Here is an 11,793-nt window from a genome sequence, read left to right as displayed (position 1 = left end):
TCCTGCAAAAACACCAATAGTCATTAACAACTGTGGTTTTTGCAGGAAATTGCGCTTTAAATATGGGGTTTATGCGGAATCGCCTATATTTTTGTTGCTTTTATCTTGGACTACTGTGGTTTTAATGGAATTTTCTTACGCAAGGAACGTAGGTAATTAGTCCTTCAATCCATAGATGGCGTAAGTCCATTTCCGAAAAAAACTGACATATGGGGTTTTTGCAATATTGTCAATTGTCAATATTGTCAATTGACAATAGATGGTCCACTAGAATTACACTGTGGTATTCAAGAGGCGTCAATAAACCAAGAAGACGTAAAAATTTAAGATGAGAATAAAACATAAGGAAACATGGCACAAAAAACCGAATATTAGACAATCGTGGGCAAAAATGAAGAACGACTATGTAAAGGAGGCTGCGCCATAATCGGTAGAATACAATGAGAATGATGATATATAATCTGTTAGACTACTCACTTCGTCAGTGTTTGAATAACCTGAATTCTTGACTTAATTTTCTTACTAACATGAACTAGACATCTCCAATCAGTTTGTTTCCAACCAACATACAGGCTAATTAATGGTCGGTGTTACCATCGGTTTAAAAAGTCTTGTTAAGCTTGCTGGAAGCATTTGAACAATGTTAGGAATAACCTTCTATTGAATAACTTCTATTCTATCTTGAAAAATATCATCTCTTACACTCTTTGGATATAGAAGAGACCTTAAAATGAAAGTAGACGATTGCATTTCTTCTCAATTCGAGCTCCAGCACTCTTCTGCAAGTGTTTCGTGATCTTACCCCTCATCATCAAGACTTGTGGTAGCTTAAAGTGAAATGAAATGCTGTTTATCTACTAACATAACATGCCTGAATACGCTTGTAGTGACTTTTATATGAAGCAACAAAAAAAGAAGACTGCTGTGGATTTGCTTGTACAGTTAGTAGTACATTTACCTGTTTATCATCACCAATTGCAAGACAATTTTGATAATTGTCCAACGTGATGGACTTCTTAATTTTTGTTTTATTTTTCACACACTGGATTGACAAATTGAACCATCTGGATATACATAATTCGATATATTATAAACTTCTTGTTGGGTTCGAGAACTGTCACCGTAGCCACACATTATTAAAAAACCTTCAAAACCTAATTCTACTTTTTTTTGTTTGTTTGACATTCGTATTGTCAAGAACGATAATGATAAAAACCTATCATATTTATTAGTCCAGTCCCTATGTTAAAATTTTAAACTAAAAATTTTTGACATGACATTTGTCTCTCATTCGGAAACCAACGACACTGGAGTAAAAGTATTATACATTATACATATCATTGAGGAATTCAAAAATGAAAAAAAATTGTCTTCCTTAAAAAAAATGGATAATGTCTTGTACACGAAAGTGATGTCAACAATACATTCAATTGTAACTACCAGGCGCAGTTGGAAATAAAACTGACCTGTAAAAGCATACACCTTTATAAAGGAAGAAAGCGTAAAAGAAAACATTTGTCGTTTTATCTTTGACTTTTTCAACGTTTTTAAGCTATAAATTTTCTTTCTAAAAACTGAACTTAAAATGGATATAGAGACTCTCTATTTGACTCAGGAATATAGTGACATAGCCACGTTTCGTCTCCTATCACAATTAAATATAAAAATAATTCGCCCTCACTTATGGGATTTTCGAGAAATTCTCGCCAGCAAAATTGTAATGTTTGCGGTGTTACAAAGAGTAAGGAATCGAATGACTGAGCGAATCAAACATCTGTCATAGTTGAAGTTAATGGAGGACCAACTTTGAAAAGCATTAGTATATTTTACATACCCATTTTATCATATTGCACATATTCAAGTCTGTGTTTTTGCCTATCTCAAGCTGACGAGGATAAATTGCTCGAAATCATTTCTTCATTGGACGGAGCAGAAACTTTTGGACAGAAAATGACCAAACACCGTACCTTGAGATGAGCATTACAATGCTTCATAAACAAATTTACTATATTAATCAATTCTATCAAATGAAGCAAGATATAATTAGGTAATTGTAAATCCTGACCTGTACGGAACAACCAGTGTGGCTTATCTAGTGAATGTACAGAGGTGAAAAACGATCACTCAAATTTAATAATTAAATCTGCTATTAAACATTAGAAACATACAGTTTATGACCATCAACTCAATATAAACGTATTTTTGGCAATTATTTAGTAATTTATTGCTTTAATTTGAAAAATAGTGGCATTGTTTTGTGATATTTACGCATTCCGGATGTTGGCAAAGATTTTCAAGTCTTAACCTTATCTACATCAGAACGGAAACATGCAGATTTTAATGTAAAAAAGCTACTACTGAGATTACACTTTTGTTAATAAATACTCAACAATCCTAACTGTTTTTATAAAGAGACTATAAATTGCCAGTCAGATTCACTTTCCTTTAATTACCCTATGAAAACCTTAAGTTAAGGACGAGGATTAATAATAATAGTATGGTATTATAATGGATAAACAATTACATAAAGAAAGTTTTCTAAAAACTAATTTGAAGTTAGTATAGTTAGATAATATAGTATAACACGGTTAAAGGAGGTAAAGGTGAAAAACATAAAAGACATCGTTAAAAAACTACAGAACAATTGCTTTGTTATGTTTTATGTTATGTACAAAGTTTAAACTACCATTAAATATAGACAATGACGTAAACACGATTTAGACAAAATCGTTTATTAATTCTTAAATATATTATTCAAAAACGCTAAATTAATGACTAAGTATTAGTTAAAAACTTAATTAAGGCAAGGTGACTACAGATGCTACAAGATATTTTGAAATTTGAAAGCGTGTAATGATAAACAGAAAAGAGGAACACTTGACCGTCATATGACCTTGAAAAGCAATGTAATTTTAATTACAAATAGTTTCAGAACCATATTTTTCAGGATAAACAAAAATAGAAAAGACAATACCATAGATACATACCTACACATCCTATATTTAAAAAAATCGAAGTAGATTTTCTTCACTATTGGGCAATCGAAAGGATTATAGATTTCCTGATATTTGTTTCTTATATATAGTTTAAGCCGGTACTGTCTACGATATTTTAATTACAAACATAATTGTATTTTTGAAACTCTACAGTTATAACCTGTTTAGACATTCAAACTTTATATTCTCGTATATACAAGTATTCAAATATTATTAGAATAAAATATAATCAAACAACTACCATTGTTTTTTATTTATAGATTTTAATTTTATTTTTTTTTTAATTTTATAATGGCTTTGGTATAGCCAATGAGCCAGACTATTTGTGGTAATTATAATTTTTGATTTTATTACCTAAGCCTATTTATAATCTAAATTTACAGGAAGTAATATGTTCGTATACACATTTTTTCAGTTTTTGACATATTTACAATTTTTAATTTTATTACCTAAAACTACTTACTTATAATTTAAATTTACAGGACGTTATGTATTCGTAGATACATTTTAATATCTGCTTATTATTTGAAAAAATAATTGTATTCGAATTGACAGGCAATGGACAATTTAGCTCAATTAGTTCTTCATGTCATTTTGATACTTTGTCTGTACTGTGCAATCTCCAATATAAGGTGCTATAGATCTCCCACTTTACCACAGGAGACAAGAGCAATATGGGTGATATATCAGTGATACCCAAGTGATACCTATGCTGTGTTTGTATGCAGGAGTGAGTGTGTGGTTTGATCTTATTCTGTTTATTGTTTTTATAAATAACCTATTTAGCTCATATTTAAACAATCTCTCATTGAGAATTAGTGGTAGGCAAGTTCTAAAATTTATTCCAGTTGTACTTTGGTTGTATAAACGTCGCCATCTTTGTTTGCAATTGTTTATACTGATATTATCTATGTCTGTTACTGGTAGAAGTATGTTGTTTATATTATGTTTGGTTAAAGCTGCAGATTTAGCTAATTTGTCGACTTCTTCATTTCCTTATATTCCAGAGTATCCTTTTACCCAACAAATAATAATCGAGCTACCTGCGGAAATAATATTTTAATGTAACCTCTTTATTTCTATCTCAATATGGTTTCGGTTTTTTGTGGTTTTGATAGAAATAGAAGTGAATTTGTCCACAGTGCTTCTACAATCGGTCAGAATGATATAATTAATCATACCAATAGAGGCTATATATTTTAACGCAAGTAATAAAGCTGATAGTTCTGCAGTATATATTGAAGCTTCATTGGGCAATCGACATGATTCTTTGTAATCAGAATTCCAGTGATATATTGCACAACCCGTTTTATTTTGAATTTTAGAGCCGTGAGTAAAAATATATTGAAGTGCAGGCCACTTATCTTTAATTATTTTGTTGATCATACTTCCTGGAAGATTTGAATCCATATAATATGTTTCTATTACCTTGAAGAAGAGAGTCTTAGGAGGTTGAGTATAAATTGGTGGTATTTTATTTTGATAAGTTTTGATGGTTCTTCAAATATTGTCAATATCCTATAACTTTTAACGTATATGGGAGTTTTTTTGTTACGCCAATATTTGTGGCTTAACTCTAATATATTCAAGTTACGAATATTTTTTAAATAGCTAAAGTTTTCTGAGATAGCTCTAGTTACAAACTTATCTGTACAAAACTGTCTGTGTAGTGTAAGGGGTGACTCTTTAACTTCAATTTCAATAGTAGTAATAGGAGTAGATTTTAAGTAACCAAGACATAGCCTTAAACATTTATTGTTTTGGGTTTCAATTTTATTGAGCTGTCCTGTTGACGCAGACCCATATAAATGAAACTATAGTCGAAAATTGGTCGAATCATTGAGCGATAGAATAGCAATGCAATATTCGGGTCAGCTCCCCAACTGGTTTTACAAAATGCTCTAAGGATATTCATGGAGTTTTCCGATTTTTTTATAATAGAATGAATTTGATCCTTCCATAACAGTTTATGATCCAAATATGTGCCTAGATATTTTACACAATTTTTTATTGGAAATTCTATTTTTCCTAATTTGAAGTTACCTTGAGAAATTTGGCGTTTTTTGGAAAAAAATACAAATTTCAGTCTTTGTAGTTGATATTGATAAGCCTAGAGAATGGTAATAATTTTTTATACAATCTAGTATAAATTAGAGTTGACGCCTACAAATATGGTAGCATGGGAGGTATACAACACAACATCATCTGCAAACTCTAATATATTAGAGTGTGGAAGTACTATCTGTTCTAGATCTATACTGTACAATGAAAAGAGAAGTAGACTTAAAATACTACCCTGTGGTATACCTATATTCGTTAGCCTTGGTGCTAAAAGTTTCTCATTTATTTTTAAGTAAGTCCATCTATTCTTGTACAAGAATATAATGAAATTTAAAATTTTAACTGACATTACAAGATATAACAATTTCTTATGTAGAATATATAAATTTATGTTATCAAATGCAGAGGTTACATATATAAATGCTGCAGCCGTTGATTCTTGATTTGTGAAATTGACCTGAACAGAGGAACCTAGTTAACTGTGAGCATCTTGTGTAGACCTGGAATATCGGAAGCCATATTGAGATTTGGGAAGGATATCTTCGGATTCAAGCTAGTATTCAAATCGATTTTTGATTAATCTCTCTAGAGTTTTTAGTATACAAGAACTTAAAGATTTAGGTCTGTCAACGTTGTTATCTGGCTTTCCTGGCTTCTTTATAGGCAATACAATATAGTCCCTCCATGTTTTTGCAATTAAATTCTCATTTTGCCATTTGTTAAGAATTCATTCATTCATTCACAGTCCATTCCTGGACACGAACTATTATTTTGTTTGAGTCCATGATTTAATTCCCACAATTCAAATGGTTTTTCTAGATTGGAGTATTCTCTGGAAATGGTGACTGCAGCTTCGTTTATTTGATTCGGTACCTAAGGAGGTGAAATTTTGAAGTGGAAATCTTCTATCCATGCAGCTTCACAGTTTATCGGGAGTTTATTGGACTGCGGTTTTTGTAGCGATCTACTTTCTTCCAGACGTCGCTGATTGGACTGTGGGAGTTAAGGCTTTCGCAGTAGTTTCCCCAACTTTGTTTTTTTCTAATTTTAAAAATTTTCTGGTTGTCTGCTCGAGGTGACTTAGTTCTGTCTAGAGACTAAATTGCTTTTTCTTCTTTTATTTATTTCTTCCAAAGTTGGCAACTCAGTTTTTTCCTGCTATAGTTACTATTCTATATCATCTCTACCTTCAGCTTTACTTTCTACATTAAGCAACGTACTAAAGTGTTCCTTTTCAGTACTCTCTCGTTCAAAATAATTCGAGTAAGCGATGGTGTCTGTCTCTTGACGTCATTAAATTAGTGTCCAAAATGTTAGAATGCTCTCTGAGTTTCTGGGCAAATGCTTGACTGAAATAGTAATCTTCTTCTTTACAATATTGATCTTAACGACAAGCATTAGAGAATTATAAGACCAACGCCCACTGTTATATGACTAATACCACCTAACTCTAAGAACTATAGATTGGTATTTTTCTGGTATATCGATATTATACCTTGACGCAGTCCTCCACAGTTCAATACTTAAATACAATTTAAGGTACTTAGTTGGAGACTCAATTGTTTTCATTTTGAACTTGCACTCGAGAAAACATATTTTTTTTCTTGCTATTGAGTATTACCCATTTAAATATAATATAGGTAGACACCTTTGTCTACGATTAGTGAAAGTAACCTGAGCAGAGTTGGTCTCCTTTGGTCAGCCTCCATTTTTTTTTTAATCAATAATTATGAATATTTTTGAGATTTACCAGCAATTTGAGTTTTGCAATAACTGGAAAGCGTATGATGTTAGGGCAGCTGTGAATCGTTATCAGTCAACGCATATTATATGGATGTAGTTATATCTTGGGATAAGGGTAGATCCGTTGTGCATATCAGAGACAATACTGACCCAAGAACAATTTTGGGGAAGGTAGAACTTTCCCATTAAAAAGTAGCGTAGAGACACGATTTTCTTAAGTTTATAGTTATATTAGACTAGAGTGCCAAGCTTACTTGATTACCTACTTGAAATATTATGGTCAATGCGCTGAATAAACTGTTGCTGTACAATTCAGTAGGTACTATAATTATTTTTTGTATGTTGGTAACATATTTTCTTTTTATTGGTGACTAATAACCTACTTGTCACCCGTCTTTACACGCTTTACACTTATACTTATTTCTTTTCTAATTAATATAATAATAGTGATATTATTATTAACCTGTGTAATTTTAATGGATTGCTCAAAATGTACATGGACCAAACTCGAAAGATAATTTATTAAAAATAGTTTGTAATTTATAAAAATGTTATTAAATAAAATTCATAAATTCCTAGTACGGATCTGTTTATTAATTTTTATTATGTTGGGTATAATGGTTTATACCAAATTATGTAAATTTCTTAATAGAATTATAAATTCTTCTTCAATAAACAAACCTATTTTGATTTTATGTACAAAGTGTTGATTTTATCAGCTTTAAATTATTTCAAACACGCTTGCAACCGCGAACTCTCTGTCATCTTTCCTGATATCGTCATACTAGTAAAGTTTATCAATGTCTTATCCATAATTCAATTACATAAAGAAGACTGTATTTACATAAACTTATAAGCAAACATACATAAAATATGTAAAGGGTGTCCCCCTTGAAATTATATTATTAAAACAACAAATGCACTCGATTTTCAATGATTTAATACTTTATCGAAAAATAAAAATGTTAACAAAAAGAGGTTTAAATCTTTGTATGTAGTTATATTTAAAAAACCCTTAAATGGGCTACATCAAAAAAACAAACGTTTTCGGAATAATAATTCCATCATCAGGTTAAAAAGCAGGTTAACATGCCTGAGCCACCAAAAACACCTCTTTTTGTGATACATGGTATAAAGCCAGCTGCAGGAATTTATTTTCCTTGTGGATTTTTTAAAAATGTTAACCTTACAAGTGGAGAAAAAAATAAGCGACCTAAATTTATTAAATCTACATGGATTTTTGATATACATAATTTAATAAACTGTCTACACTTTAGATATCGAGAAACTCAAAGTCGGAGTAGATACAGAGATAAATACCTAATAGATGATTTACTTTCTAGAGATTCTTGGTACCTATTGGTGCAAATTAGACATTTATATTTTCATAATGACAAATAAGGGAACGTCAACCAAAAACGAGTTTACAATCTTAAAAAAAAAAAACAACATAAAAGACCGTTCACGTAGAAATGCTTCATCATTATTCCTTACCACCAACAAAAAACAGATGACACTATGAAATTAAATAATTAAAACATTTTAATATTAGATTACTAAAGTCCACTGAGGAAAAATAATAATATTTTTATATTATATACATAGCTGGAAATTTGAAGATATAAAAAGTAGGTCTGTATTACTGGTGGTCTAATATACGATCAAATGAATTGTTGAAATGGGTTGGATTCCTTAATTGGATTTTAAAATTGTGTTCTTAAATACATAGATATATTAAAATTCAACACAAAATAATCGTTTTTTTTTTTATTATTGTTTTGCATCTGAGTAATTATAGTGCTTACTCAGAAAGTTATTTTGGAGGTTATTTTTGCTTTCAAATCAAAACAATTCCTAACCTAACAAAGTAACATGCACCATCAACAAAATACAGATAAATTTACTGTTATTTAAACATCAATTTTATAGAAATGAATGCTAACAATTATGTTTTCTCTTTTAATTTCAAAGCAAAAATGGAAGAAACCAGACGTAAACGGGAAATGAAAATGGCTGTTTGTTCATATCTGCAAAGAAGAAATTATAATGCTCCCGTCACTTTTTTAGCTACAAGACAACAACAAAGAATATATTCATCAATTCACACTGCCATAGGAAGATCTAATTCAATTCTACCTATTTGTGATTCATCAGTTATTGATCCAGTAATAATAGATCAAAATTTTACAAAACTTCTTATGTGGTTAAGAGAACAAACCAAGTTTAAGAATAGGTTTCATGACATAGAGTATATTATAGCACCATTATTTTGTCATATTTTCACAGAGTTCCTGCGTTTTGAACATACAGATAAAGCAGCCACGTTCTTTAAGTGTCATTTTCCTTCCATAAATGAAAATAAATGTGACAATACCATAAAAGAACTTATATTATGTAATGGAGAATTTAGGCCTAAGGATGCAGAAGTATCCAAGTTTAAGGAGAAGTTTAAAAAAAATAGGATAGTGATAAAGTTGAGTCCAGAGTCTTTCAAAAGTTTAAAGAAGTTTGTATATGACAATTGCCATATAGTTTTTGTTCAAGTATTACACACATATTTTGATTTTCAAGTTGTAGTTTGTCCAACAAAGCTTGAAGAAAGAACCATGTATTTATCTGAGAAGCCTAAGGAGAATAAATGTCAAAAAATGTTTAATGTTATGAAGGAACTGAATAAGCTACCTCCACCAATTTGTAAATTAAGCATATCTAATAATAATTATCAAGTTTCATGTGGCATAATAAAACGACAAAGTGGAGTAGTTATTTTTGGAGAAAGCAATGTGTTACGTATAATGCCTATACATTCCTTTGATTCCATTTTAAATCTCGATAGTACAAATCAGATCACATTCACTCATCATTCTAACTATATATGTGCTGTAGATATTTCTAGGGATAATTCAACATTGGTAACAACATCTGCAGATAACACTTTGTGTATATATGATCTAACAGATTTTAGATTAGTAAAGAAATGTCTAGGCCATGTAAATCCAGTATACTGTGTGAAAATTAGTAATAATGGAACATACGTAGCCACAGGTAGTGGAGATACTACTGCAAGACTTTGGGATATTAGCACTGGAAAACAACTGCGAGTCTACTGTGGCCACAGTCAAAGTGTTACTTGTGTTACGTTTCATCCAAATTGTTTGTATTTGGCTACGGGTTCAGCTGATAAAAATATAAGACTTTGGTGTGTAAATAAAGCTGTCTGTGTGAGACTTATGCATGCAAGTAAGGGCACTATTAATCATCTAACCTTTGGTCCCTGTGGTAAACTTCTAGCCAGTGCAAGTGAAGATAAGAACATTAAAATATTTGAAGTGCTAACTTCAAAAATAATTGCAGAACTAAGGTGTAAAGAATTTCATATTGTGAAAGTTGTTTGGAATAAAACTGGCAGTGAAATTTGTGCTGGAACATTAGAGGGAGTAGTTAAGGTGTGGAATGTAGCTAGGTTAAAAGAAAACTGTGACAATAATAAATATATTGAGTCTATGGTGACTTATCCAATACACTCAAATTTGTTAGACATTGAATATGCATTTGGTACATATGCAGTTTTAACAATTGATAAACAAGATTTTTATGTATAACTTTTTTTAATTGTATCCTTTTATGTATTTCTTTTTGTTTTATTTTCATTTCTAATTATTTTTGTTTTAACAATTGATCAAAAGATTTTTAAATTTTACAAAATCTGACCTCTAAATGATAATATGAGTCAAAGGTGACTCGTAATTATTAAAACACAGAAATAATTCATAATGAATTAATAAAGTAAGATCATTACTGATGCATAATAAATTTGTTTTATTCATTGTGCATGTACCTTCACATTTGTAAATCAATGTGAACTTCTCAAAATATTTACCTATAGAAATGTCATACAGATATATTAGTATTGTAAAGATGTACCTATCACAAATAATTTCAGATGTGGAAGACATTTTTTGACCTCATGTAGTATATGAGGTCATTGTTGAAACAGAGCTTTGGATGCATATTTCATCATAAATAAACAAAAACAAACTAAAAGACTTCTTTAGAATTCAACACAATAATATGGCATCACAAAAAGAGACAGAATCTAATTGTGCAAAAACCAATTATAACAACTATCAAATATCACTGAAGTGGTTAAACAGAAATTCTAAATGAGGGAAAAAACTAAGATATAGATAACTAAAAAAATAATTTTATCTGAGCCAATGCTACATATTGCATCCCCAGAAGAATTGCATCAAAACACTGTCAATATGAAACATTCCACAGTATTTTACTAAGTTTGAATAGAAAAAATAATGAAGAATGATTCCTATAGTCAAAATCTCCATTTTTGAAACTTACGACAACATTTTTCTGAGTGTGGTATGTCCTATACATTCTCAGTGATCACCAATTATACTAACATATGTGTGGTAAGTAGTAATTATTATTCTTTCTAAACCATTAAAATGAAGAAAAGTGAAGTGACAACCAAAGGTTGAGATGGTTCATACATGTGTGAAATTATCCAAGAACTAGAGGCACAGAACAGAAATAGATCGAAATATCTTGAGGAGGAGGCCTATGTTCAAGAAATGTGGACAAATCAGGGCTGATTTATGATGAAGTCTAAGACAAAAAAGTTGTTTCAAAAGCGCTAAGCCCAAGTTGAGTCTTAGACTTCTGTAATTTCTGCCTCCAACATGGGCCATTGTTTGCAAATTCTAACACCCATCAAGCTTTCTGATTATCGCCTTCTTATATATTCGGTGCCTTCCCTTTTTGTCTTCTACCATACATTCTACTATCTAGAGCTCTTCTTGGTAATCTGTTATCCATCCTCACTATGTGACCAAACTATCGAAGTCTAGGCAAGCGAGTGAATTCTAAGGTGGGTGATTCTTTGTACAGTTCATAGTTTTATCTGGATCTCCATATGTCATTTTTGTTGATTGGTCCATCTAATTTTCTAACATCACTCATAACGTCCAAAAGCCGT

General features: G+C 30.8%; 1 protein-coding gene across 1 annotated transcript; it reads left to right on the top strand.

Annotated features, from left to right (window-relative positions):
• Positions 1-8,340: 8,340 nt before the first annotated feature.
• On the top strand, positions 8,341-10,606 carry LOC140451978 (uncharacterized). The gene has a single exon (XM_072545976.1). The coding sequence runs from the start codon at positions 8,732-8,734 to the stop codon at positions 10,400-10,402; it is 1,671 nt and encodes a 556-aa protein (XP_072402077.1). The 5' UTR covers positions 8,341-8,731; the 3' UTR covers positions 10,403-10,606.
• Positions 10,607-11,793: the final 1,187 nt, after the last annotated feature.

Source organism: Diabrotica undecimpunctata, chromosome 10 (genome assembly GCF_040954645.1).
Source record: "Diabrotica undecimpunctata isolate CICGRU chromosome 10, icDiaUnde3, whole genome shotgun sequence".
In the NCBI taxonomy this organism is placed as follows: domain Eukaryota; kingdom Metazoa; phylum Arthropoda; class Insecta; order Coleoptera; family Chrysomelidae; genus Diabrotica; species Diabrotica undecimpunctata.
This window is presented reverse-complemented; position numbering and strand designations above follow the sequence as displayed.